General features: G+C 50.9%; 1 protein-coding gene across 17 annotated transcripts in view; it reads left to right on the forward strand.

The window, feature by feature from the left end:
• Window positions 1-23,643, forward strand: part of PLEKHA7 (pleckstrin homology domain containing A7) — a 221,816-nt gene that overhangs the window by 136,272 nt on the left and 61,901 nt on the right. For 10 of the 17 annotated variants that reach the window (XM_070072882.1, XM_051833953.2, XM_051833954.2 and 7 more), the window contains 5 exons: window positions 2,039-2,122; window positions 14,769-14,880; window positions 15,606-15,710; window positions 18,631-18,703; window positions 20,234-20,334. In XM_070072882.1, the coding sequence (XP_069928983.1) occupies window positions 2,039-2,122; window positions 14,769-14,880; window positions 15,606-15,710; window positions 18,631-18,703; window positions 20,234-20,334 (475 nt within the window). Of the gene's footprint in view, window positions 1-1,465; window positions 1,606-2,038; window positions 2,123-7,091; window positions 7,240-7,904; window positions 8,306-8,710; window positions 8,743-9,476; window positions 9,606-11,246; window positions 11,374-13,559; window positions 14,022-14,768; window positions 14,881-15,605; window positions 15,711-18,630; window positions 18,704-20,233; window positions 20,335-23,643 lie in introns of those variants that run through there. The other 7 variants (XM_051833956.2, XM_070072914.1, XM_051833964.2 and 4 more) reach the window with 7 other exon arrangements.

Below are 23,643 nucleotides of genomic sequence, written 5' to 3' on the forward strand. Positions count from 1 at the left end.
TGGGGACAGAGCTGATATCTTAACACCACCGAAGGGAGACGACCTATTGACACCATCAGCAAAAGCATTTTCATCATCTGTCTGAGGAGTCTTTAAAAAGGACCATGGCCCTTTGATTAGATCACTTAACCTCTGAAACTTAATGCCAAGGAAATAATTTGAATTGCAGAGACAACTTATGCTAAAAGACACATTGGCTGTAAAGTGTGTGTGTGTGTGTGTGTGTGTGTGTGTGTGTGTGTTGGGGGGAGTGGAGGGCAGGGGAATGTCTAAATTACCCAGTGATCTTTCTAGAATGTCAGCTCCATGGAGGAGGGTTCCTTTGTTCACTGTGTTCTCCAGCTTCTAAAGCAGGGCCTGGCATACAGGTATCCAGGAGGCGGTTTCTGAATAGTTATATGGAAAAGATCTGCATCCATTTGATAAGACTGTTACTCAGCTATTTCAGATGTGGATGTCTTAATGATGCAGGACATTCTCTAAGTAGCATTGAAAAAAGTAGGATATTTGTATATGTATATGTATATGTATAACAAAATGTATAACACATTTTGTTAATAGAATAAAAAAACTACTTGGAAGGAGAAAAATACCTTGGTGGTAACATCATGGGTGTTTTTTTTTTCTTTTTCTTTCTTTTTTAAAGATTTATTTATTTATTTGAAAGAGTTTCAGAGAAAGAGGGAGGGACCGAGAGAGAGAGAGAGCTCAATCTTTCATTGACTGGTTCATACCTCAAATGACTGCAATGGCTGGGGCTTGGCCAGGCAAAAGCTGGGAGCCAGGAGTTCCATCCGGGTCCCCAAAGTGGGTGGCAAGGGCCCAAGCACTTGGGCCATGTTCCACTGCTTTCCCAGGCGCATTAGCAGGTGCATTAGCTCGATCGGAAGTAGAGCAGCCAGGATGAGAACTGTAGCCCTTAGGAATGTTGGTGTGGCTGGTGATGGCTTTACCTGATATGCCACAGTGCCAGCCCCTCTTTCTCTATTTCTAAAATTTCTTGAATGATTATGATTTTGTGTTTGGGAAACATTTTCAATAAATTTTACTGTTTTAAAAAGAAGTTGCTGGGAGTGGGGGAGTGGGATGCAGATGTTTGGCCTGGCAGTTAAGGTGCCTTTGTCCCAGTATCTGGGTTTGATACCAGGGTCTGGCTCCTGATTCCAGCTCTGTGTCAATGCAGGAAATTCCCGGCTCAACCTGGCCCAGCTTAGCTGTAGAGGCCATTTGAAGAGTGAACCAGTAGATGGGAATACTGTCGTCTGTCTGTCTGTCTGTCTCTCTCCCTTTTAAATAATATGGAAAAAAAAAGTGGTTTGTTCTGTTTATTTGTGGCGCAAACAGCAGCCTCTGGAGCCAGCTCCTCCTCCTTTTTAAAGAGCTCAGCTGCTTTGTCGCTACACAAAACACCTACACACTTGGGTTGTGTCTGTCAGCTTGGTGTGGAGGCTGATCCCTCCTGACTTCAAACGGGTTTAGAAACTGCACCGTGTTGAAACTGTGCTGGTCATGTTGCAGAGACATGCCCGTACATTTCTATCCCATCAGCGTAGTGAAGACATTTTGTAATAGGGAGAAGACTCTGAAGAAGATAGAATTTTCTAGGTGGGTGGCTAATTCTTAGAATTCTTTCCCTGGTTCATGGTTTGGGGGAGGCGTTGCAAGTGGCTTCTGCTTTCCCTCACTCTTATTCATCTTACGGTAACTTTTGCTCAATGTCTCCGTTTATTGGAGTAAGAACTTCATGATATGTCTCTCTGAGATACAGCCTGTTCCTGGGGCCAGGGCTTCGTTACAGGGGTAATTCCCACCTTTGAGGTGGGCTCTGGCACCCGAGCTGGAGAGCCTGGTTTTCCTGCGAAGCTGGGCTCTGAAAAGTGATGCACTTCCCTGAGGAAAGGCCCCCCCTCTTCTCATCCCATGACACTCTTGGGTGCCCAGGGGTCCCAGGCACCACTGACTTGTGGCTGGGGAGGGTGTGTGTGTGTGTGTGTAATCCACTGCACTCACGAGACTTCTCATATTGCTCTCTTTTCAGCCATAACCAGCAGACCACGGCATTCAGGCATCCTGTGACCGGGCAGTTTTCTCCAGAAAATAGTGAATTCATTCTTCAAGAAGAGTAAGTGTTTTCATGCCTTCTCCTTATGCAGGTCTGCCTGGGGAACTTAAAGTAAAGCTTGTTGGACTGTTTGCCCCATCAGACAGAGGGGCTTTCTGTGGTTGGTTGATTCAAAGGGAAGTGCAAGAGCAGGCCTCTCTCAGTGGGAAGATGTGCAAGAGGAGAGATGATACAGGCATGTACTCTTGTTGGTATTCTCACAGCCTCTTGAAAGTCTCTTGCCCCTAAACTAACCCTGTTTCCTAAAGCATCATCTAGCACACAGCCACACTCTGAGGGGACCCGCTCATCTGATGTGAAAACAGCCCAGGTGCAGCCTCTCTGGGAGGGGCTCACATGAACCCAAAGCCGGGGCTCAGGAGAAAGGAGGCAGGTGTGATAACCCCGTCCCTAAACGCTTAGACTTCTTTAGCCTCTTTTCTGGACCTGGAGACTTGCCAGCTCTGCAGCCCAGTGTCTGCAGGGCATCTGGGGTGCTCTGCAGTGGTTGCTGCCAGCCAGGGCTTTTCTACTGAAAAATAATACATGTGCAGCCCAGGCAGCATGCAAGCGGCCCCCGGAAATGAAGGCCAGGTCGTGAGCACGTGGCTGTGATCAACCGGGTCGGTTCAGTTTGAATAAAATCTTTGTATTTGAGAAGTAAAGGGATGTTAGCTTTACATTTCCTTCAAATCATTTTCCCTCTGTTAGTCACTTGGACCAAATGTGATCTTAAATTATCCACATTTATATTTTACAGCTTTTCCCTCCCTCCATCCTTGTAAAAGTAGTGACATACAGTAATAAATCCAAAGTACTCATCACTGCCCATCTTCAACAATTTCCAGAACATGGTTAATTTTATTGCACTTATACCCTCCTCCTCACCCCTTGGGTAATTTTGAAGCAAATTCCAAACATCATTTCATCTCTATAGTATTTTCAGCTTTGAATCATTATTGTGGAGCACTTTAAAAACTAGATATCTATAGCGGTAATACTGACATTCCTTGTATCCTTACTCTGCCCCAGAGGCTTTGCACGGGTGTCCCACTTAATACAGTGATCTTTAGTGGTACATCAGCAGCGTCATGTTCAAGATGGAGAAACTGGCTTGAGGTCACTTGGCCAAAGTCACATGGCTAAAAACAGAGAGCTAGGACGTCATCCCTGGGTGGCTGAGCTTTGAGGTCTGTGCTGCCTTTGTGTTGTGTTCTTTTTGGTCAAGTCCAAACCTGCCCTAGTCAGAGGCTGCTGCTACATTATTCTGAGGCTGATTGTCCCTGGGATACGACAGCCAGACTCTGGGGTTGAGGGTCTGACTTCCATGATTGTCTTGCCTCCTAGATTGAAACAGAAGGGCTGTGAGCCGGAATGTGGATTCTCCAAATTCCAGCTCAAAATGAGTTTGTTTTTATCACCCTGAAGGTCAGAGCTCTTGGGAGGTCATTGAGTTCCATCCCCTTTGAGACATGGGCGCCTGTCCTTGCGAAGGTCCTTGGAGTCATCTGACCTTTAGCTTGGGAAGTTACCAACTTCAGTAAGAGCTGCTAGAAAAATACAGGTTCCTCATCACCAAAAACTTTGTTTACACTCACAAAATATATCTCAATTCCATTCACTTGCCAAGGAAAAGATGTTTCTTCTTTTCAAGGGTCACTGTTTCCCTCTAGGATGCCATGAAGGTGCTGGCTTGTCTCAGGTGGTGGGTGGCACTGGGTGGTCAGACATTCCGCAGAGTGTGCCTTGGGCATCAAGAGGAAGGGAAGATGCTTATTAGCCTATGCAATGATTCCTGTGCTTACATTAAATAGCTAGTGCCCAGGACTCTGCAGGTACAGGAGCAAACAAGGTAAATATGATCCTGTGAGTGAGGAGCGTACAGAGGAGCCAGGGAAGTAAAGAAGAGGTCACAAACATGCTGAGCGTTCTTGACGGACGACACCTAGTGCTCAGTGAAAGCTGATGACAAAAGGACTCTCACCTGGTGTGGGCCCAGGGACAGCCTCCCCATCCTGGGAAAGCTTAGGGTTTCAACTGTGACCTGTCCAGCCAGGCCGAATAAGCTGGGCAAGAACCTGGAGGGGACGATGGGTTAAAGCATGGGGGATCCACACCCCTTGAGCTGGAGTGAACAATGAAGGGCTTAGGGTGGATTCTGGAGACCGTTAGGGAACTGAAATGGATAGGACTGGGAGATTGATTGACTGCGAGGGGGATGAAAGAGAGAGAAGGCTCTCTTGAAGTGTCTGGCCCTAAACTGGTGGAAGAGAGATTTAGATAAGGGAAGATAAGGGTGCACACGCACGTGTGTGTGTGTGTGTGTGTGTGTGTGTGTGATTCACACCAGGGCAGAGTGACTGGCCTTGGTGGGGTGAGAGGGCATGAAGACTGATGTCCGGAGGTCTGCAATGGAGACGTGAAGATTAAGCTTGGAGAGGGAGGCTGCAGGCAGTTATCTGAATTGCTTCCTCCTGGAATGCACCCAGATTCATCTCCTGGGGAGCTCCCGAGGGTGGTGAGCCAGCAGTTCTTGAAAGCTTGTGAGTGAATGAAGTTCCTGTTTTGTTCCCTTCGGGGAGCTTGGGTTGTGTGTGATGGATAAGGAGGAGAGCCTTCGATGACCACTGGTATCCACACACAGCGGCTCTCACAAGGATGTCTTGGGTGGAAAAAGGGAAGCTGGCTTTTTTTTTTTTTTTCCCTCTCCAAAGAGAGTCTGTTAAGTCCAAGCCCTGGAGAATTGCACTGAGTCCTTTTGCCAGCACCTCGATCCCTGGGTTCTCAGAGCAGTGCTCCTCCAAGTGGGGTCTCCAAACCAGCATTAGCTGGGCACTTGTGACGAAGGCACACTTGAGCTGCAGAATCAGAGGCTTGGAGTGAAATTATGTTTTAACAAGCCTACTTGGGGTCCTGATGCAGGCGCAAGTTTGAGGCCCACTGATTGAGACAATTTGCTGTTCCCATCCCCCCCGAATGACTCCCAGCTCCCTCTCTTCACCCTTCTGTGGCTTTAAGACACCCATCGTTCTCTGGGCTCCAGTGACGATCTTAGGTGGATTTTCATCAAAGATTCTCGGGTTCTGTCTTCTGTGGGAAGAAAATGTTAAAAATGTTAAGCCCATCTCCATGGCGACTTCTCTTACAGCGTTGCTAGTGTGAACACTGGTAGCAGGTAGGGCTGGCCCGAGCTCGCCCACCCGAAGACAGTCTGCCTTCTTACAGGTCAGAGTGCAGAAAAGACAAAGAAGGCGACAACTGGGATGGTGTGGGCACCAAGTGTTCCGACTGTCAGCAGCACAGACTCCACCAGCAAGGGCCGAGGCGAAGCAACATGTGGGTGACTTAGACGCCCGGGGTCACTGCAGGGCCTCTGAGGGGTCTTGTGATCCAGGGAAGCTCACTTAGTGGCTTTCACAGTCTCCAAAGGCGAGGGAAAGGGAAGTGGGGAAGCGTGCCCTGGCTCTGCCACTCTCATGTCACTGGCTCAGGCAAGTCGCAGGACCTCTGCCTTCAAGGGAAGCAGCGAAGTGCCTGGGAAGAGAATCAGAAATATCTGTTGGACAGCACTAAGGGTACCCTGTAACCCACCGTCCAGACGGAGCCGGTCACGAGCCAGCTGCTTTTGTTGGGTGCCTGTGCTGCTGTTCTCATCTTGCTTTTCCTGGAGTGCTCCCTGGCTCTGTTTGGAAAGCCCCCAAGGAGGGAAGCATGGCCGGTGGTTCCTGCAGTCTTGTACCCACCCAGGACAGCCCTGCACACCCAGCCAATAGACATGTGGAAGTGTCTCTGGGATAGATTCTAAGAGGGTGCTGAGCAATTGCACTAACTGGGGGCAGTGTGCAGGGGGCGATGTTGTAGAGAGAGGCTGTCACACCGTTCTATGACCCAGCAAGGGGAGAATGAAGGGTAGCAGGTGAAGGAGGATGTAGTAAAAGAATTCAAGGAGCCCTGGCAAGCTTGGAAGTGGGTGTGTGTATCAAAGGCAGTGTGAGCTCAATGAATGAATAGGGGCAGGCAAATTTCAGCTTCATCCATAATTTTCTACTTTTTAGCAGCACCTATTTATTAGAATCTAGAAGGTCATCTTTAATATAGTGATCTACCTCCTAGAGGAAGACTTGACTTTTCCACTTAATGATAATCATTTTTATAGATGATACTTAGAAACTTTACTATTACCAGATACTTTTCTAAGTGATAATACTCATATGTAAATATATATAAATTTGCTTTTCAAAGCAATGCTATGTGGGAAAGATGCCATTATTATTATGGATCCTGAAGAACAGAGAGATTAAGAGTCTTGCCAAAGATCACACAGCTAGTGAGTGACAGGATTTTTTTTTAAGGTTTATTTATTTGAAAGGTAGAGTTTATATCGAGGCAAAGGCAGAGGAAGAGAGGTCTCCCATCTGCTGGTTCACACTCTAGTTGGCTGCAACAGCTGGAGCTGCACCAATCCAAAGCCAGGAGCTTCTTCAGATCTCCCATGTGGGTGAAGGGGCCAGAGGACTTGGGACTATCTTCTACTGCTTTCGCAGGCCATAGCAGAGAGCTGGATGAGAAGTGGAGCAGCCGGGACTCAAACCGATACCCATATGGGATGCCGAACTGCAGGCGGTGGCCCCTAGATATTATGATTCTAAATACCTTGTACTATACTGCATCTCTCAGCGATCCTCAGGGGCAAGTCTTCATTGTCCATATTCAGACAATGTGCCAACTGAATAGGCATCTACTACACAGAGATTTTAATTACAATTGTATTTGCTGTAGTGGACTTTGATCTGTAACAACTTCATGCTTGCTTCAATGACATCAAGTCTCCTTGGTCATTTTTCCTCCAGAAAATGTTCCCAATTTTCTTATTTATTAAAATTTTTTTGCAAGGCAGAAGAGGGGGAAGGAGAGAGAGAGAGAGATTTCCATCTCCTGTTTCACTCCTCAATGCCTACCAACAGCTTGGGCTGGGCTTTCACCAAAACCAGAAGCCAGGAACTCCATCTGGGTCTCTCACAGGAGTAGCAGGCTCTCAAGTTACATGTGCCATCCCCGCTGCCACCCTGGTCTGCATTCGCAGGAAGCTAGAATCAGAAGTAGAGCCGGAACTCAAACCAGGCATTCCTGTGGTGGAGGTAGGTTTCCCATTTTTGGCATTTTTTTGTTTTTGTTATTTGAAAGGCACAGTGACAGAGGAGAGAAAGAGATCTTCCATCTACTGGTTCCCACCCCAAAGGGCCACAACCTCCAGGGCTGGGCCAGGCCAAAGTCAGGAGCCAGAAACTATCCTGGTTTCCTGTGTGGGTGGCAGGGGCCCATGTACTTGAGCCGTCTTCTGCCTCCCCCAGGTGCATTAGCAAGGGAGCTGGGTCAGAAGCAGAGCAGCCAGCACTTGAGTTGGCTCTGTAACAGGTGATGCCAGTGTCACAAGCAGCAGCGTAACCGGCCACGCCACGCCACGCCACGCCACTAGCTCCCCCAGCTGGCATCTCAGCTCTGGCACCAAATGCCTGCATCACCGGCCCATTTTTTTTTCTTATTATATAGTTTGATTTCTAGTGATTGGATCGCTGTGCTCTCGTCAAGCCTCTTTCCTGATTCTTACTTTCTTGAATTGCAAGCTTGAAGCCGGACCCTTTGTGCCTTAAAGGGCTGCACACAAGGGCCCTACGAAGGGGGCAGTCCTCTGCACAGGGAACTTCCAGGGGTGTGGTTCCAGTGTTTGGTGCTCACGCACAGGAGTGTTTTCCCCTCCGTGCTGGGCTGCCCAGGGAGCCGCTGACAGACGCCTCTGCGGCTCTGGGGAAGAGAAGAGAAGCATTCCTGAGCGGTGACGCTGGCGGCTGACTGACAGCAGGCTGTGTACACTGATCCCCAGGCTCTGTCAAGCATTTCGCACTGAGGTGGGGCCTCGGGTGAGAGAGAGACTGTGCTTTGGAAGTTCAGAAGCCGCTGCTGTGCCGAGAAGCCAGCTGCCAGCCATGCAGGATTACCTTGGAGGTTCCTAACTTGGAAAGGACCCTAGCCTGGCCTTCCCTGCCAGGCATCCCACTGAGTTTGGCTTGTCCCTCTCATTGGGATCTGGGCCACCTTCAGTTTGCTCATTGGATTGTTTGGAAAGGAAACACGAGTTGGAATTGCCTGGAATGCAATGAGTGGTGTTTGGAGACTAGCACTTCAGAAGATACTGCCTTGCTGAAGGTAAGCGTTCTCGCCCTGGTCCTTGACTGCTATGCCAGGAGGGTTCGTTCTGCAGGTCGTAGAGCGCGTGCTCACGATGGGCCTGCGGGTGGGGTGTCTTCCTGCTGCTGGGAGATAACTGTCTCCTGTCTCTCCTGCAGCCACAAGTTAGTGGAAGCGGGAAGGGAGGGAGGACTCCTGAGCTCCCTAAGGAGCTGTCCTGTTGCCCATCTGCTGAGCCCGGGGCTGTGAGGCTGTTGTGTTACCGTCTGCCGCCGATACAGCTAGTACCTTGTCTCTAGACACTGCCAGTCTTGGGCTAGCTTTGCCTGTTGCATTTGGTTGCCATGGCAGCAGCTGAACTGGGGGAAAATGGAAACACCTGGCAAGCAGATGCAGAAACTTGACTGTTCAGTTTTCCTGCCTGGACCAGGAGACGACATGTGTGACACTCACAGGTAGGGGAAGGGGAGGTGATGGGGCCTTTAGTTCATTCCAGCACCTAGGTGCCGGCTTGGCTGTGACGCGGACGTTTCGAAGGGCATCGGCACTGGCAGTGTAGCCATGGCCAGCCAGCAACCACGGCTTCAGCTGTGCCTGTGCCGGGTGAAAATGCTGCAGTGTTGGCTTGGCCGTGTGAGGAAGGGAAGCTGCTGCGTGCAGGCTGCAGTGTGGTGTCTTCCTGTGACTTCCCCTCTTTCCTTTTGGACCTCCCCCTACTCTGGGAAGCGCTCAGAGCTCCGTGAGAAAATGCCGTTGTCCAATGAGAGAAGCGGCTGCCCTGCCGGCCAGCAGGAGCATCCAGGCTAGCAGAGGGCTCCCCGCGGTGGCATCACTGAGACGGAGCAGGGCAGCAATGGAAGGAGCAGTAGAGATCAAGGTGTGGTTCTCCCCCTGCACAGATACAGGCACGGAACACACTGGCCAAGGGGTATCCGCAGAGCAGGGCTCCTGCCGAGTGCAGGGCTCTGGTTGGGGTGGGGGAGGCACAAGTCTTACTAGGTTTTCTCCTGCCAGGTGAGGGGGTGGAGCCTGTGTGTAAGACAGGCGTTGAGGGGGAGGGAGAGGAACGCGGAAAGCCACAGTTGAGTAATGAGGCCCCAGTTGCTGAATGGAAACCAGTGTCAGACAGCCACCCCCAGGGTGTTGGGAGTTTACTGCTCGCGTTGGCGGTCTGTGTGTGGCTCTGCGAAATCGGGCTGTGGAGGTGTCTGCCTGTTGGGGACAAGAGCTTCCTTTTATTTTCTGACTTTCATTGTGCATGGCTCTGCCCAAACCCTTGGTCAGTGGCTGCAAGCTCCTGGAAGAGCCACCGGTGTTGGTGAGTGAGCCTCTCCCTTCTCCCGCTGGTGGTAGCTGAGCTCGTGTGCACTCTCTCGAATCCTCGAGGACAGAGCGTGAATCTGGGGCCCATTTTCCCTGAAGCTAATGGGATATGGGTGTTGCTAAATGAGGCCTCCTCAATACGAGAGTCCTGTTACTCCACAGCTTTCTAACGCTCTCGCCTTGCTGCTGTGCTGGGGTGGGAGTGGGGGATGGAGCGTGACCCTCAGTCATGGGGCACTGCGCTTTGAAAGGTCCCCGGTGAAGCCTTGGGAGCAGTGTTGATAGGACGTGATGGTTGGTTAGAAGTTAATTATTTGGCACTGGAAGCTTTCTGGAGAGTAGTGCCTTGGATGTAAAGTGCAGCTGGGATTTAAATGTTGGGGGTCTCTGCTGGTAATAGACACAGAAGTGATTTTCACATCATGCAACACTTCATGGGTTTCCAAATGTCTTTTCAGACTACCTAACTTGGGAGGTGAAACGCAGTTCTCAACCCATTTTGCAAAAATGGTTACTGAGCCCAGAGAATTGATGGGTCTTGTGGGGGCGTGACTGACAGCCAGTTATTGTCACCCCTGGCCGTTCCTCCAACCCAGGATGCCCTGGGCTTGGGGGTTGGTCTTGGGGCTGAGAAGAGCAAATCCTTCCTGTCTCAGACCTGGGGACTTGCAGGGGAGCATCTCTCGGTGGCAGAGTCCAGGTTGGGGGTCCAGCTTCTGTCTTGGGCAAATCATACTTTTCTCTGTCTCTCTCTCTCAGCATCAAGTTCCTCATCTATAAAGCAGAGACAGTGAAACTGACCACAGGGCTGAAATAATGCAGACACAGTGCATGGCCCGGTGTGGAGGTTCCACAGGTACAGCTCAGTCCCTCTGCTTGCTTAACCTTGTGTAGCTGTCCCTGAGTGTTGGTGACACTTGGCTTAGCGACCTACTTATTGTGACATACGGCATAGAGAATGGTCTGGGTGTATTCCGACTTCAGTCTGTTCAAGTCCTCACTGTGGGTTGAGAAAAGGCAGAGAATCCGATGAACCAAACTCAGATAAACAGGAAAAATGGCTTCCGTATTTATAACCTCCCTTTCTTTACTGCCTCTGACAGGGTAATAAGCTTTGGGTTCTGGATATGCAGGAAGCAAACACAGCTCCTTCTATAGCTGGGGAAATTGAAGGACAGAGAAAGTGGTTTACTGCCGGGGCTCACCTGACACCTCCCTGCTAAAGTTCAGGGTTGAATCCAGTCCTCTTCTGCCTGCCTTCTGCAGCCGGATTGCCTCTAGTCCTGATCACTTCCTTTGTTTCAGCTGGGAGGCAGTTGAGTTAAAGCTCTAGCTCACTGTTTTGAACTTCAGCCCACACCCCGCCAGCAGAACAGTCGGCATTCATGTAGCCCAGGCCAAGGAAAGGGAGGTCTTTGTTCGGATCATCCCACTGGACTTGGGGAGTCCAGAGAGCACAGAAACCTGGCAGGCAGGCTTTTAAGTTAATAGACGTTGTTTAACTGCACCAAGAGTCTGCTGCTCCCCCTGTCTTGGGGACCTGTGTGACTCAACGTGTTTGACGGCTTGCTGCTGGGAACCCAGGGCCTTTCACAGCCGCTCAGGGGCAGGGGCGCTTCTCTGGGGAGGAGGATGCTTATCAGGGGAGAGCTGGCAGAAGAATACACCGTCAGTCTGAGGCGTGGAGGAGAAACCAGTGTCTGTCCTGCGGGGTTCCTGCCTAGAAGTGGCTGAAACACACATGCTGGAATGGCCGCCACCAGGTGAACCGTGTCCTATCCCTTTCACTGCAGTCTCTTTGGGAAGAGGGACACACACACATACCACAGACGCCCTGCCCCCTGCTCACACCAGTGGGGGTCAACCACTTCTAGAAATTTCTATCAGAGCCAGTTTTGTTTGTTTGTTTCTCTTTTTAGCCAAGTGAGAAAGTTGTTTTTGCAACTTTTTTCGTGTCCTCGTTTTTAGGACATCGCATGGCACTGCCGAGTGTCACCGCCGTGTTTTTCAGCTGGTTGTAATTCTGGATAGGCTGTCATTATTTCCTAAAGTCCTGCTCGTCTCGGAGGGACTGAAAGGCTGTGAGCCACAGAGGCACGTGCTGTGACGGCAGGCCTTGTTCCCTGGACGAAGGGGCAGTGGCATGTGCCTTGTTTTTCAGAGAGCCAGGTCCGAGGTGGCCAGGTGTTGAGTTGGGTGCTGTTCCAGCTGCCCATGGGGTTCCTGGTGCGGACATGCTCGCTGTCTGGGGAGACCACACAGGCCCCTTCCTGGGGCAGATTCAGGCAGTGCTTTAGTCACACCTCCTGACCAGCGTGCTCTGGGTGTGGCGGAGCAGTGCAGTGCCTGTAGAAGGGACTTGTCTGTTTCTTCCTCTTCCCCTCTCCCGCCTCCCCTCACCCATGTGCAGTGTTGGGGCCTCAGCCAGTCCTTCTCTGGCTGCAGTCTGTTCACAGCCGGCTCCCTAGGTCATCTTTCTTTCTGTGTTGTTGGCTAGCAGAGGCTCCTGAGCCAAGCGCTGGTGTGGGGAGAGGACAGAGGCTTGGAATGCAGGCGGTGAGGAGGTCCAAAGTTAGGACCCATGATTGCAACATGACAGAATGGCCAGAGTGGCCTTTTTCGTGGATTTCATGGGCTAATCGCAAATCCAGTCTTTTCTTTGTCCTATAGAGAAGGAATGAGATATCTATTGATAGAATGGGATGCAGTTTTCTTTTTTTTCTTTTTTCTTTTCTTTTCTTTTTTTTTTTTTTTTTTTTTGACAGGCAGAGTGGACAGTGAGAGACAGAGAGAAAGGTCTTCCTTTGCCGTTGGTTCACCCTCCAATGGCCGCCGCAGCCGGCGCACCGAGCTGATCCGATGGCAGGAGCCAGGTACTTATCCTGGTCTCCATGGGGTGCAGGGCCCAAGCACTTGGGCCATCCTCCACTGCACTCCCTGGCCACAGCAGAGAGCTGGCCTGGAAGAGGGGCAACCGGGACAGAATCCGGTGCCTCGACCGGGACTAGAACCCGGTGTGCCGGTGCCGCAAGGCAGAGGATTAGCCTAGTGAGCCGCGGCGCCGGCCAGGATGCAGTTTTTAAAAATGATGTGCATGATTTAAAAATAACAGAGAAAATGTTTATGATATTTTAAAATAATCAAGATTCCAAATCATGAAAATAGTATGACCCACAATTGTATATGAACAAAGAAGTGCCCCTCCCCCCAAAGAAAAGCAAAATCCCAAATAGGCATGGAAAATAGAGCAGAAGGAAACATTTCAAGTGTTCCAAATGGTTTTCCTTTGCAGAGCAGGTCTAGGGGTGACTCTTTCTCCTCTTTAACTTTTTCTTATATTTCTCATATATTCTATAATAAGCCTCCCTTAGTACCTATGTGGGAGCAAATTAAACTTGATGAAATCCAAAACAAACCTTTTTTCTTGTTGGTCTTCGTGTCCTGAATTTTAGTGTAGGGATACAGCTGCCGTAACCGGGCAACCTGAGAACTCTGCTCGTCTCCCACTCCGGGAATCTCAAGAGTCAGGCAGGACCAGATTCCAGGAAGCTGTTTTGGACATGATTCTGCCTGGAGGCAGGGGATGGACAAGGCAGCCTCTCAGAGCCCCTTCCCACCCCCAGGCTGCACACAGCCTCTGCCAGCGGGGAGCGGGCAGAGCGTGGTGACATTCTCCCTCCCTGCGAAAGCGGCAACAAAAGTCTGCCTGGGATGGAGGCCGGGGGTGGGAAATCTGGAATGAGTGCCTGAGCTGATAAGGAGCCAGCGATCCTCCTGCCTGGTGGGGCTTGCACCTCCAGCTGCGGGGCATCCCACTCAGCCCTTTCCCTGGGAGAGCTGGCGCCTGCTTCTAGGTCCCGCGGCTGGCACTGCTCTGAGAGCTCCGTGGTCACGGCTGTCTCTGCGGAGAACTTTCCTTCTCGTGCGGGATATTGCAGCTTGGCTCAGGGCGCAGGAAGGCTCCCTGGGTCCTTGTGAGCAGCAGTGGCCATTGAAGGACACAGATTCCCCCCCCTGCACCTCTCTACTTGTGAGTCTGGTGACCGATACCCAGAGTGCTTCGTCCTCAGCTGCATCCTGCCAGGATCTTCCAGCTCCATCTCCTCTGGGGCCTGGCCCCCAGCCTCCAAAGCTCCAAAGTAGGCTTTCTGCGCTCTTCGGACAAACAGCCTCAGCTTACTGCAGTGGCCAGGTCTCCAGCAGCTGGGGTCCTGTTGTCTATCAGGAAAGTAGTGAAACCCAGCCTCCGCACAGTGAAACTTCCACTTTGAGGAACGCTTGCTGATCCTGGAATTGGCAGAGTCTTGCAATTGGGCCTCGAGCTGTTCAAGGACAGGTGTTGGATTTGTGTCGAGGCATTTGTCACTGCTGCTTTGAGAGACGAGCAGATGCAGGGGCTCTGTGGCGGCAGGTGAGGATGCTGTCTGGTGTCTTCTGCGTCAGTACTGAGGTGTTCCCAGACCACTGGCCGTCATGGGGCAACGTTGGGTTGCTGGGATGCTAATGGGGAAGCCTCATTGATACCTGCAGCATGCTTCATTTCTTCTTGCTCTCCAAGCGTGGCACAAGGGGTTAAATCTCCAATGGCTCTATTTTGGGGCAACTGGAATGTTCCCAGAATAGGACTCTTTGTTGAGTAGTCTATTTCAGGAGGCAAGCCCCACTGGCGTTTATGTAAGCATTCTCTGTGTGTATCTGGGGGTGTGGACGTGTGCGCAAGTGGTTTCTTGTTACTAATTATAAACAGCTTCTTTAGGGAGCCAGGGAAATGGAGGGGTGTGTGTACGTGTAAGGGGATGGATTGCTCTTGCTTGCTGTGAAGAGTGCTGTGACCATGAATGCCCGTTCCATCATGGGGCAGTTGTCACAGACACCTGAGTGATTGAGTGTCGGGATCTTAGGACAACAAGCAAGGATGACAGCCCCTTAGTAGACTGTCTGCCCGTGGAGATGTGTCCGTCTGTCATTGTTTTGGTTCCTTGAGGCACAGGGGCTGCAGTCTGGAGTCAGGTGGTCTCCAAAAGATGGCACTGGGTTATTCTTAGGCCCAGCAACCAGTCCCAACCTGAGCCAAATCTCAGACTCCACTTCCCACCTCGTAGCTTGGCTCTTGGCATTTACCACCTCCCCCTCCCATTTCCCCTATGTCTCCTCACAGGCAAAGCCCACATATGTCAAAGCAAGAGAGAAACCAAAGACCGTCCAGCATGGTCAGCGAGACGTCCACGGCTGGGACCGCGTCCACCCTGGAGGCAAAGCCAGGACCCAAGGTGAGCTCTTGGCTGCTTGTTCCTTCTGTCCCCTCTTTTCTATTTTGCCAAGCCCCTTTGTAACCAGCAGCCCATTCAATCTCCACCATAGTTCTGGGGGAGAGCCCCATAGGAAGTAGTCTCCCCAAATAACAGATGAGGAAATTGAAGCCAAGAAGGGCTATGTCCCTTGGTGACTGATGTCTAGGTCTTTGGACATGCTCTTCACTTTCCTGGCTTGTGTCGGGGGCGGGGGGTGCCCTGTGTTCATGTGTGGCTGTATGTTAGAGCCTGGCCAGATACTGTGACACCTCAGACCAAAGAAGGGTGCCTCTGGGAGGGGCCCAGAGGCTTCTGTGCTCAAGATTTGGGATGAGTGATCAGGAAACAGAGAAACCCACCCGCGTACAGAGTCAGGGCAGGGTGCTGAAGAATGAACCCAGATAGGAGAGGACTATGGGGACTGTGTTCCAGAAAGCTATCCAGCAAGTGGTAAAAATTGATTGAAAAATGCTTTTAATATTTTTCCCCTGTGACCAGGCCAGGAGACTTGCCAAGTCTAGGGCTTGCCTTTTAATCAGAGTGCTGTGGCCATGTGCACACTATTCCCTGTTTCACCACTTGTCTTCTGATCAGAGGGTGCTTAGAACAAGGCAGAGGAGCCGATAGCCCTCCTAAAATACGACTGCTTTTTGTGCCCCCCTTGCAATCCCCACTGCTAGAGCTGAAGTCTGCTTTTTTCCTAGATCATAAAGTCCAGCAACAAAGTGCACAGCTTTGGGAAGAGGGACCAGGCCATTCGCAGAAACCTGAACGTTCCAGTGGTGGTGCGGGGCTGGCTGCACAAGCAGGTGAGAAGCTGAGGGGACTGGCCCTGCTGCTGCCTCTCCTAGCCCTGGCCCCAGAGCTGGGACCAAGCCCACAACTCTCTGCTGCTGAGTTTGTCTCAGGCAGGTAGATTCTGCCCAGCGTGCTTGGTGGTCTGCTGTTGGTATGTCTGAGTGGACTGTGTACTCAGTTTTTTACAGCTTCTATCCCCAAACCTGCCTCACCCTTTTGGCCTCTGGTGCTGTTGGTGGCCCAGGCCTCCGTGGGTGGGTCAGCATGAATCCAGCCCTACTCCTGGTCCTCTGCCAGCTCTTGCCTTCCTGATGTTAAAGAGTCTTTGTTATCCCTGGGCTGAAAAATGCTGTCCTTTCCCTGCCCTTTGTCAAGCACACACATCCAGCTCTCTAGCACCTCAAATCTCAGATCTGCCAGGCTCAGCTCATTGTGTCCCCACCCGTTTCCTCTCCCTTCCTCCACCCCGCCCCCAACCTGCTTGTTCTGACTCCGAGTAATGCAGACTCCTTGCAAGTTAGAGGCCTCAGCACCACGGCCAGCGCCTCACGCGCCCACACCCACTCAGTACCATCTCCGCCCCTTCCCGACGTGGGGCTGTCCTGAATCTCCAATCCCACCCCAGGTGGTCTGCCTGTGGGCATCTGGCCGTGAACAGGATGTGAGCCCCTCTTCTGTTTCCTGCCCTCTTTCGTTGCCATTCGTTCATCCCTTCCCCAAGTGTCTGCTGTGTTCTCGGTGCTCTCACAACAGGTTTGGACAGATGAACAACAGGTGGTTTCTGCCCTCCCTCCCTTGTCACACAGTCCTCCGGCCCAGTCTCTTCCCTGTTCTAGTACCCCCCACCCCCCACCCCACCAACACACACACCAAAGCGGGGGAACAAAAGAAGAAAAACCAAGAGCAATGATGTCGGCTCTGTAAGGTCTTTTGGGGAAGACAGAGGATGTTAACATCGTACGTCACGTGGGTATCCACAGCCCCTTCTCCCTGTGGCAGCTCCCACGGCTCGATCTGCTGTCAGGAGATACCTTCTCTTGCCCCACTGTCTGCCCCCACTTGTCCGCTCTGTCTGCCCTCCCCTTTATCTGCCCATCTCTTCTCTTAAGTAATTAAACTCAGTGACTTCTTCCATGTGCATCTCTGGCCCATGAAACAAAAGTGGCTTTGAAAGGTGGAGGGAGAGGGAAGGGACTGCAAGAACCCTTGCCCTGCTGGCCCGGGCCCCTTGGCCCTGCTGTGACAGGGGCCTGTGCAGACGGGATGCTGCAGGGACACACACTCACAGTGTGGCTCAGAAAGGCTTCCCACGGGAGTGATGTTTGCACCAGGTATGGAAGGGCGGATAAGAGTTCTCTAAACAAGTAAATGCCACATGCCACGACCTTGGACATCATCTGGTCAGTTTGTAGGCAATAAGACTGGTTAAGTGGATGAAGTCATTTTAATGAAGTAGAGGATGGATAAACCTTATGTGTCTTAGTTTAGAAATTGTCCAATTTTTAAAAAACAAACCTGTCAAAAACTTCTGTAGCAGGAAAACAATTTTTTTTTATGTTTTTAAAGATTTATTTTATTTGAAAGGCAGAGTTACAGAGAAGCAGAGGCGGGGGGGGGGGTCTTCCCTTCACTGGTTCGCTCCCCAGATGGTTGTAATGGCAAGATCTGGGCCGATCCAAAGTCAGGAGCTTCCTCTGGGTCTCCCACATCGGTGCAGGGGCCTAAGGACTTGGGCCATCTTCCACTGCTTTTCCAGGCCATAGCAGAGAGCTGGATCAGAAGTTGAATGGCCAGGACGCGAACTGGTACCCATATGGGATGCCGGCACTGCAGGTGGTGTCTTTACTCACTATGCTACAGTGCTGGCCCAAGAAAAACAGATTTTAACAGCCATCTCTGAAGCTCAAAGCAGCTCAGGGGTTTCCCTAGGACTGGAAGAACAGTGACCTTACATTATGGTCATCTGTCCACTCGTTCACTCTGCAAATGCCCACAACAGCTGTGGCTGTACCATGCAGAAGTCAGGAGCCGAGAACTCCTGTGGGTGGCAGGGACCCAGGCACCTGAGCCATCACTGCTTCCTCCACGGATGTGCATTAGCAGGAAGCTGGGTGGAAAATGGAGACAGAACTCAATCCCAGGCACTCCAATATGGAATGTGGGCCTCCCAAGCGATGGCTTGACCTGCTGCTCCACCATGCCTGCCCCTAAAATATTCTAAAGAAACAAAGATTTGCTGTTCAGGTGAATAAAGAAAGATTGTTGCTATGAGACAATTTGAGAGCAGAGGATCTCTTCACAGTGATTTGCAGGAAAACACAACAGCAAAATTGGACCCTGATGGTAGAGAACTAGGCTTAGTCAAATGAGAACTTTGTCTCGGTTAATTAATTGTCAGTTTAGACTGTACTCAGTACCATGTAAGCTCAGTGTTCTAATCTGCATCAGTGAATATACAGTATAGCACAACACCTTAAAAAACAATTCTAAGCTCCTGGCTTCAACCTGGCCCAGCTCTGGCTGTTGCAGCCATTTGGGGAGTGAACCAGCAGATGGTAGATCTCTCTGGGTCTCTCTCTCTCTGTAACTGTGACTTTCAAATAAGTCAATAAATATTTTTTGCAAAAATTTTCCTTTTTGATAAGAGCTGATTCCTTTCTTAATGGGAGATCTGTGTGTTTGAATTCGCATTTTTCTTTCTGCAAGAGGGTGGGTTATAATATATTAATTTATTTCCAGGAGACAAAAATAACGTTTCTGTGATAAACCATCATTGAATAGATATCAGTAAAGCATTCACTAATGTTTGGAGAGGAAGAGCAAATGGATATGGGCAAGTCTTGGTTCCAGGATCAAGTTCTGTGTGACTGGGGAAGAGGAACAGTGTGCTTAGACATTGCCCTGACTGCTTTGCTTTGCTTTGCTTTGCAGGACAGTTCTGGGATGAGGCTGTGGAAAAGGAGGTGGTTTGTGCTTGCTGATTACTGCTTATTTTACTATAAAGGTGAGATGAGTCTGTGGCCACCAAGGGCTCCTTATGCTAGAGGCAGTGGTGGGAGGACACAGGGATGGCTTTCTCAGATCCAGTCACTGGGCCAGTAGCCTGAGTTAGGTAGTAGCCTATTACCCTGCCAGTTTACCTTAATATATGTGGATGGTTGATGACTTCCGTGTTATGGGGTCCCAGAATAGAAACTTTACTATGTTGAGTTAAATAGAATCCAGTTCACTTACTACTCATAGCCCAGTCATCCCAGCTTTTGCTGCACTTGGGTTGTAGGCACACCTTTGAGGCAATCTGGAGAGGAAGTATGGACAAATCCTTGCAGCCTGTAACTGCCTTCTGGTTGTCTCCCCATGTGGCTCTGGAAGGGCAGCTGGTGAATTGAGTCAGCTGAGATTTTATGGAGCCCAGCAGTAAAGCTGGGGGCTTGCACTATTGAGAAAGTCTCAAAGTATGGAAAAAAGAGAGACAACTTGCTCTTAAGACTAGATGATGGCCAGGGATTTAAAACACATTAGAATGCTGAGAGGAATGTGAACTCCACACTAGAAAAACTAGTGAGGCTTCTTAGAAGAGGGAGGGTTTGCCTTGGGCTTTTAAGGACAAATTAAGCTTTGCCTGTGTGGAAAGTTGAGGAAACTTGAGTAAAGTTCCAGAGGCAGAAGATGGACTGGCTCACCTGGCTACCAGGATGTACCAGGAGATAAGGCTCAGCAGGTGAGAGAGGGCCAAAATGAAAAGGCTGTCCCAGATAGGCGGAAGTAGAGGTGCCTTCTATGTCCAGTGGGGAAACCAGCAAGTGCCTTTGAGTAGGAGAGCCACGGGACCAACGCTGTCGTTAGGAAGTGCCTGCTGTCAGCAGCATGGTTTCTAGGAGGACAGAAGTAGAAGGTGGGAGTTTTACCCATGCTTATTACTTTAACCATGAGATTTGCTTCTCCCAGAATGCCTTTCTACATCCCACCACTTCCTGAACCTCTTCAAACAATGTATTTATTGATGTATTTATTTTACTTGTGAATCAGAGAGACAGAGAGATGGTCTGACAGATCAGATGGTCAGGCTGAAGCCAAGAGTCAGGAACTCAATCTAGGTCTCTCATGCCGGTGGTGGGGACCTACCCACTTGAGCTATCACCTGCAGCTTCCTATAGTACACACCAGCAGAAACCTAAAGTCAGAACAAGAACTCAAACCCATGCACTTCCAGAATGTATGTGAGCGTCCCAACTGGCATCTTAACCCCTGTACCAAATGCCCACCTCTTCTGAAGCCTTCTTCACCCCTGTGTGCCCCTCTTGCCTCTGTGTGCCCATGGCACCTGCTGTCCTTCCAGTGTTGGGCAGGCTGAGTTGAATGTTTGACATACCTGGGGATGTGCTCAGAGAGAGGGCCCTGCCTGGCTCACCTCCTTAGTTCCAGCACAGAGCTGCTCGGAGAGCACCCAGCGATCGGTTAAGAGGAGACTGCTGTGGTTCTCGGTAGACAGACGGAACCAAATGATTGTTCTCATGTGCTTTTCCACCCAAAGATAGCCGAGAAGAAGCAATCCTGGGGAGCATCCCTCTGCCCAGCTACGTGATCTCACCCGTGGCCCCTGAGGATCGCATCAGTCGCAAGTACTCCTTTAAGGTACCACCCCTCCTCTGAAGCTCCACTTCTGTCTTCAGAAGCTTTGTGTCCTCAAAAATGCCTTCAGAAAAGCCGTTGCTTTGGGGCGGAGGTGTGGGAGAGGGGGAGTTAGGGAGCTAGAGAGTTTCAGACTCGGGTTAATAAAGTTAAAATTATTTAAACAAGAGTAATGACACATTGCCAGTACCTTCTTTTGAATCTGAGCTTTGGAGTCCCCCAGCCTTGTTCCAGTATTGAGATCCCTCTTTCCTATTGCTGCAGGTCATGTGGTCATGTACCTAATGTGAGTATGGCCTTTCTCCTGCTTGCTGATCACCCTTGTCCGCTGATCTAACTACTACCCAGCCATCTGGCGCAATCAAGGACCCCTCAGGGTGGATTTATCTCAATTGTGTTCTGAAAACTCACACTGAGGGTTAGGGGCTGTCACGTTTATCTCTGCTGTTTAACCCTGTTGAAAAGCATTTAGACTGAGACTTTGGTTTATTTTCTGGATCACTGAAGATTCCCAGGCAGATACCTTCCCTGGAAAAACCCCTTTTCTACTCCCTTGGTGCCATCCCATTTGGGGTCTTTGGGGCCATGCTAACTACTGATGCCTGGGAGGCCGGATGGGGAGACTCTGGGAAGGTGGTCATTAGGCCCAACTTGGGTAGTCCTGAGTCTTCTCCATCGTTTACCCCCGCGGATTCTTTCCTTCCAGGTGTTTCCTGGGTCCTCCAGAGGTGGTGAGGGTGGTCGGGCTTGGTGGATTGCAGGTGTACTTCACTGGCGGTTGGAGTGGAAGTCCCAAAGAGCCCTGCAACACGTGGCTTTTGGTGCCAGTAGCCAAGGGCATAGCCTCTTGTGGCTGCTCAGGCTACACGGCAGTGCTGTGTCCTTCCAGCTGGGGTACAGGGCCTCTACCTGCACTACCCCTGCTGCTTGTCTATTCCCATGTTGGGGTACAGGATGGGTACTAGACAGTAGGTAACTAAAGCAGAGGGTGAACTTTGGAAACACACAGCATAAGCCACCCTCTGTTCTTGGGCAGGGTTGTAGGAAAGGGGTATGCCATGTCGGTGGTGTTTGCAGTTGGTCCTCAGTCTATGAGAACTTTGGAAAGCAACAGCCCAGGTCAGCCCCTTGACCTGGAGTCCGTGGAGGTGTGGGGGTGGGGGTGTGCAGTCAGTCAGTCTCGTTGTCCTCCCGCCTGAGCCTCCTGTGGGAGCATGGGACTGAGCTGATGCTCCAGCTCTGTTCAGCAGCCAGCTTGAGCTGTCCCTGCCTGGCCCTCAGCGCTCCTCCGCGTCTCTGCACAGGTGCCATGGGAAGTAAGTTGATACTTGGTACCTCACTGAATGGACACGGCTAGCCTGTGAGGTCAGCATTGCTAGTGTCGCTTCATAGACTTCATAAGCAGCTTGAGAGCTTAAGAAACTTGCCCAAAGTCACTAAGCTGGAAGGTAACAGATGGATCTGGGGCCTGAATTCCGTCTTCTTCCAGTTGTATCTCGGGGAGAGGGGGAGGTTTCTTTCTGTTCCTCTGCCTTTTCTTCCATGTCTTGTCTTGGTCACCTTGTGCACATGCTGCAGCAGCTGGGAGGCGGTTTGCCTTAACATCCATTGTAGCATTTTGGGGACACCCTTCTACTACACAGCTCAGAAATCTCCCTGAAGACCATGTGTTCAGTGACTTTCAGACTGGCCTCTCGTAGCCTGCAAGTCTTCCTCGGAAAGCCCTCCTTCCTGGGGTGGAACATTCCCGCCAGGCAGGGCATCTAGTTTACCATGTTGTCTGTGAGTTTGGGGGGGTGGGGTGGGCCCCAGCGTTTGTAATATTCACAAAGTGACTTGTCGTAACTATATATATTTCATCTTGACACTTCACTGAGAGGTGTGAAAATAGATTCTAGGAAAACATCTTTTATGTGTCTTAGATTTTTTTCTTTTCTTTTTTTAGCATTCCTTAGAAAGGCTTCACCAAGAAAGTTCCCTAAATCTCTGGGCCAGGAGACAGATGGTGTCATGTGTTTGGAGGGTCTTCGGGGGGTCCTGGGGGCCAGAGCAGAGGGAAGCTACTGCTGACAGATGTGGTGTGCGGCTGAGCTGGTTCTGCAGAAAGAGTGGCGGGTCACTGAGTCTGAAAGTCATCTTTCCCTTTGGGTTGCAGCATTGTTGTCATAGGGACCAGCAGATGGGCCCTGGAGCAGTGCAGCTCCATGTCTTTAGGCATTCCGAGGAGGATGGGGTTTTGTGTCCTGGGCCTTATGCCTGCCTCTGGGGTTGGTTCTTTTCTGGATCCAGAGCTGAAGCTCTCCCCAGGTTATTAGGGCGCCTTGCCTGCAGGTGCTCGGAGTACCCGTGGGGTCAGTGAACGTGGCCTGAAGGGTCATAAGGTCCATTCTTGTCGTTCTTTTTCAACTGCTGTTACCTGGGAGGCTGGCGTTAGGTGGATCTTGAAGCTCATTCAGGACCACGGGAGGGGCCCAGCAGGGCTTGAGGGAGCCACTGGGGGTTGTTCCGCCCTGACCAGCAGGTTCTCTGTGCTCTGCAGGCTTGCCTGACAGTAAGGGAGCTCAGGATGTTTCGTGCCCATAGGTCTTTGCTTGAGCTTCAGCCACAGCCTTGGAAGCCTTTTCCCTGGTGCGTGCTTCAGAGCACTGCATGGGTCCTTTCCTCTACTGAGCCTTCCCTGAGCCCTCTGCGCAGTTCTGGATCTTTCTTATGTACTTCCATAGCTTTGAGTCACTGAACCGCAAGTGGGGGATTTACCCACCCAGAGGTCGAGCCAGAAAAGCTGGCCCATCGGCTGGTTGGTGGGTTCACTCTGCAGCCATCTGTAAAGTGACAGCGCTTACACCTTCCGAGGTCCAGCAGGTTTGGCCTTATTCGAATTCTGTGCTGAGTCACCTGCAGATTAGTGATGGGGGGGGGGGCGCTCCTAGAGTGACCTGCAAGCTCGTTCTGCCAGCCTCCTGGTTCAAGTGACAGCTCCTGTCAAATCTTGGCGAGTGTCTTTGAGTCTTAAGTGCCCAGCTGTGCTCTACATACTGCACACGTCACTCACGTGCTCCTCACCCTGCCCTCTGGGCAGCTGCTACAGTTACAAACCCACTTTGAAGAGAAGAAAATAGGGGCCAGTGCCATGGCATAGCAGGTAAAGCCGTGGCCTACAGTGCAGCATCCCATATGGATGCCGGTTCAAATTCTGGCTGCTCCACTTCTCATCTAGCTGCCTGCTATGGCCTGGGAAAGCAGTACAGGATGGCCCAGGTCCTTGGGCCCCTGCACCCACATGGAAGACCCGGAAGAAGCTCCTGGCTCCTG

This window comes from Oryctolagus cuniculus, chromosome 1, assembly GCF_964237555.1.
Source record: "Oryctolagus cuniculus chromosome 1, mOryCun1.1, whole genome shotgun sequence".
In the NCBI taxonomy this organism is placed as follows: Eukaryota; Metazoa; Chordata; class Mammalia; order Lagomorpha; family Leporidae; genus Oryctolagus; species Oryctolagus cuniculus.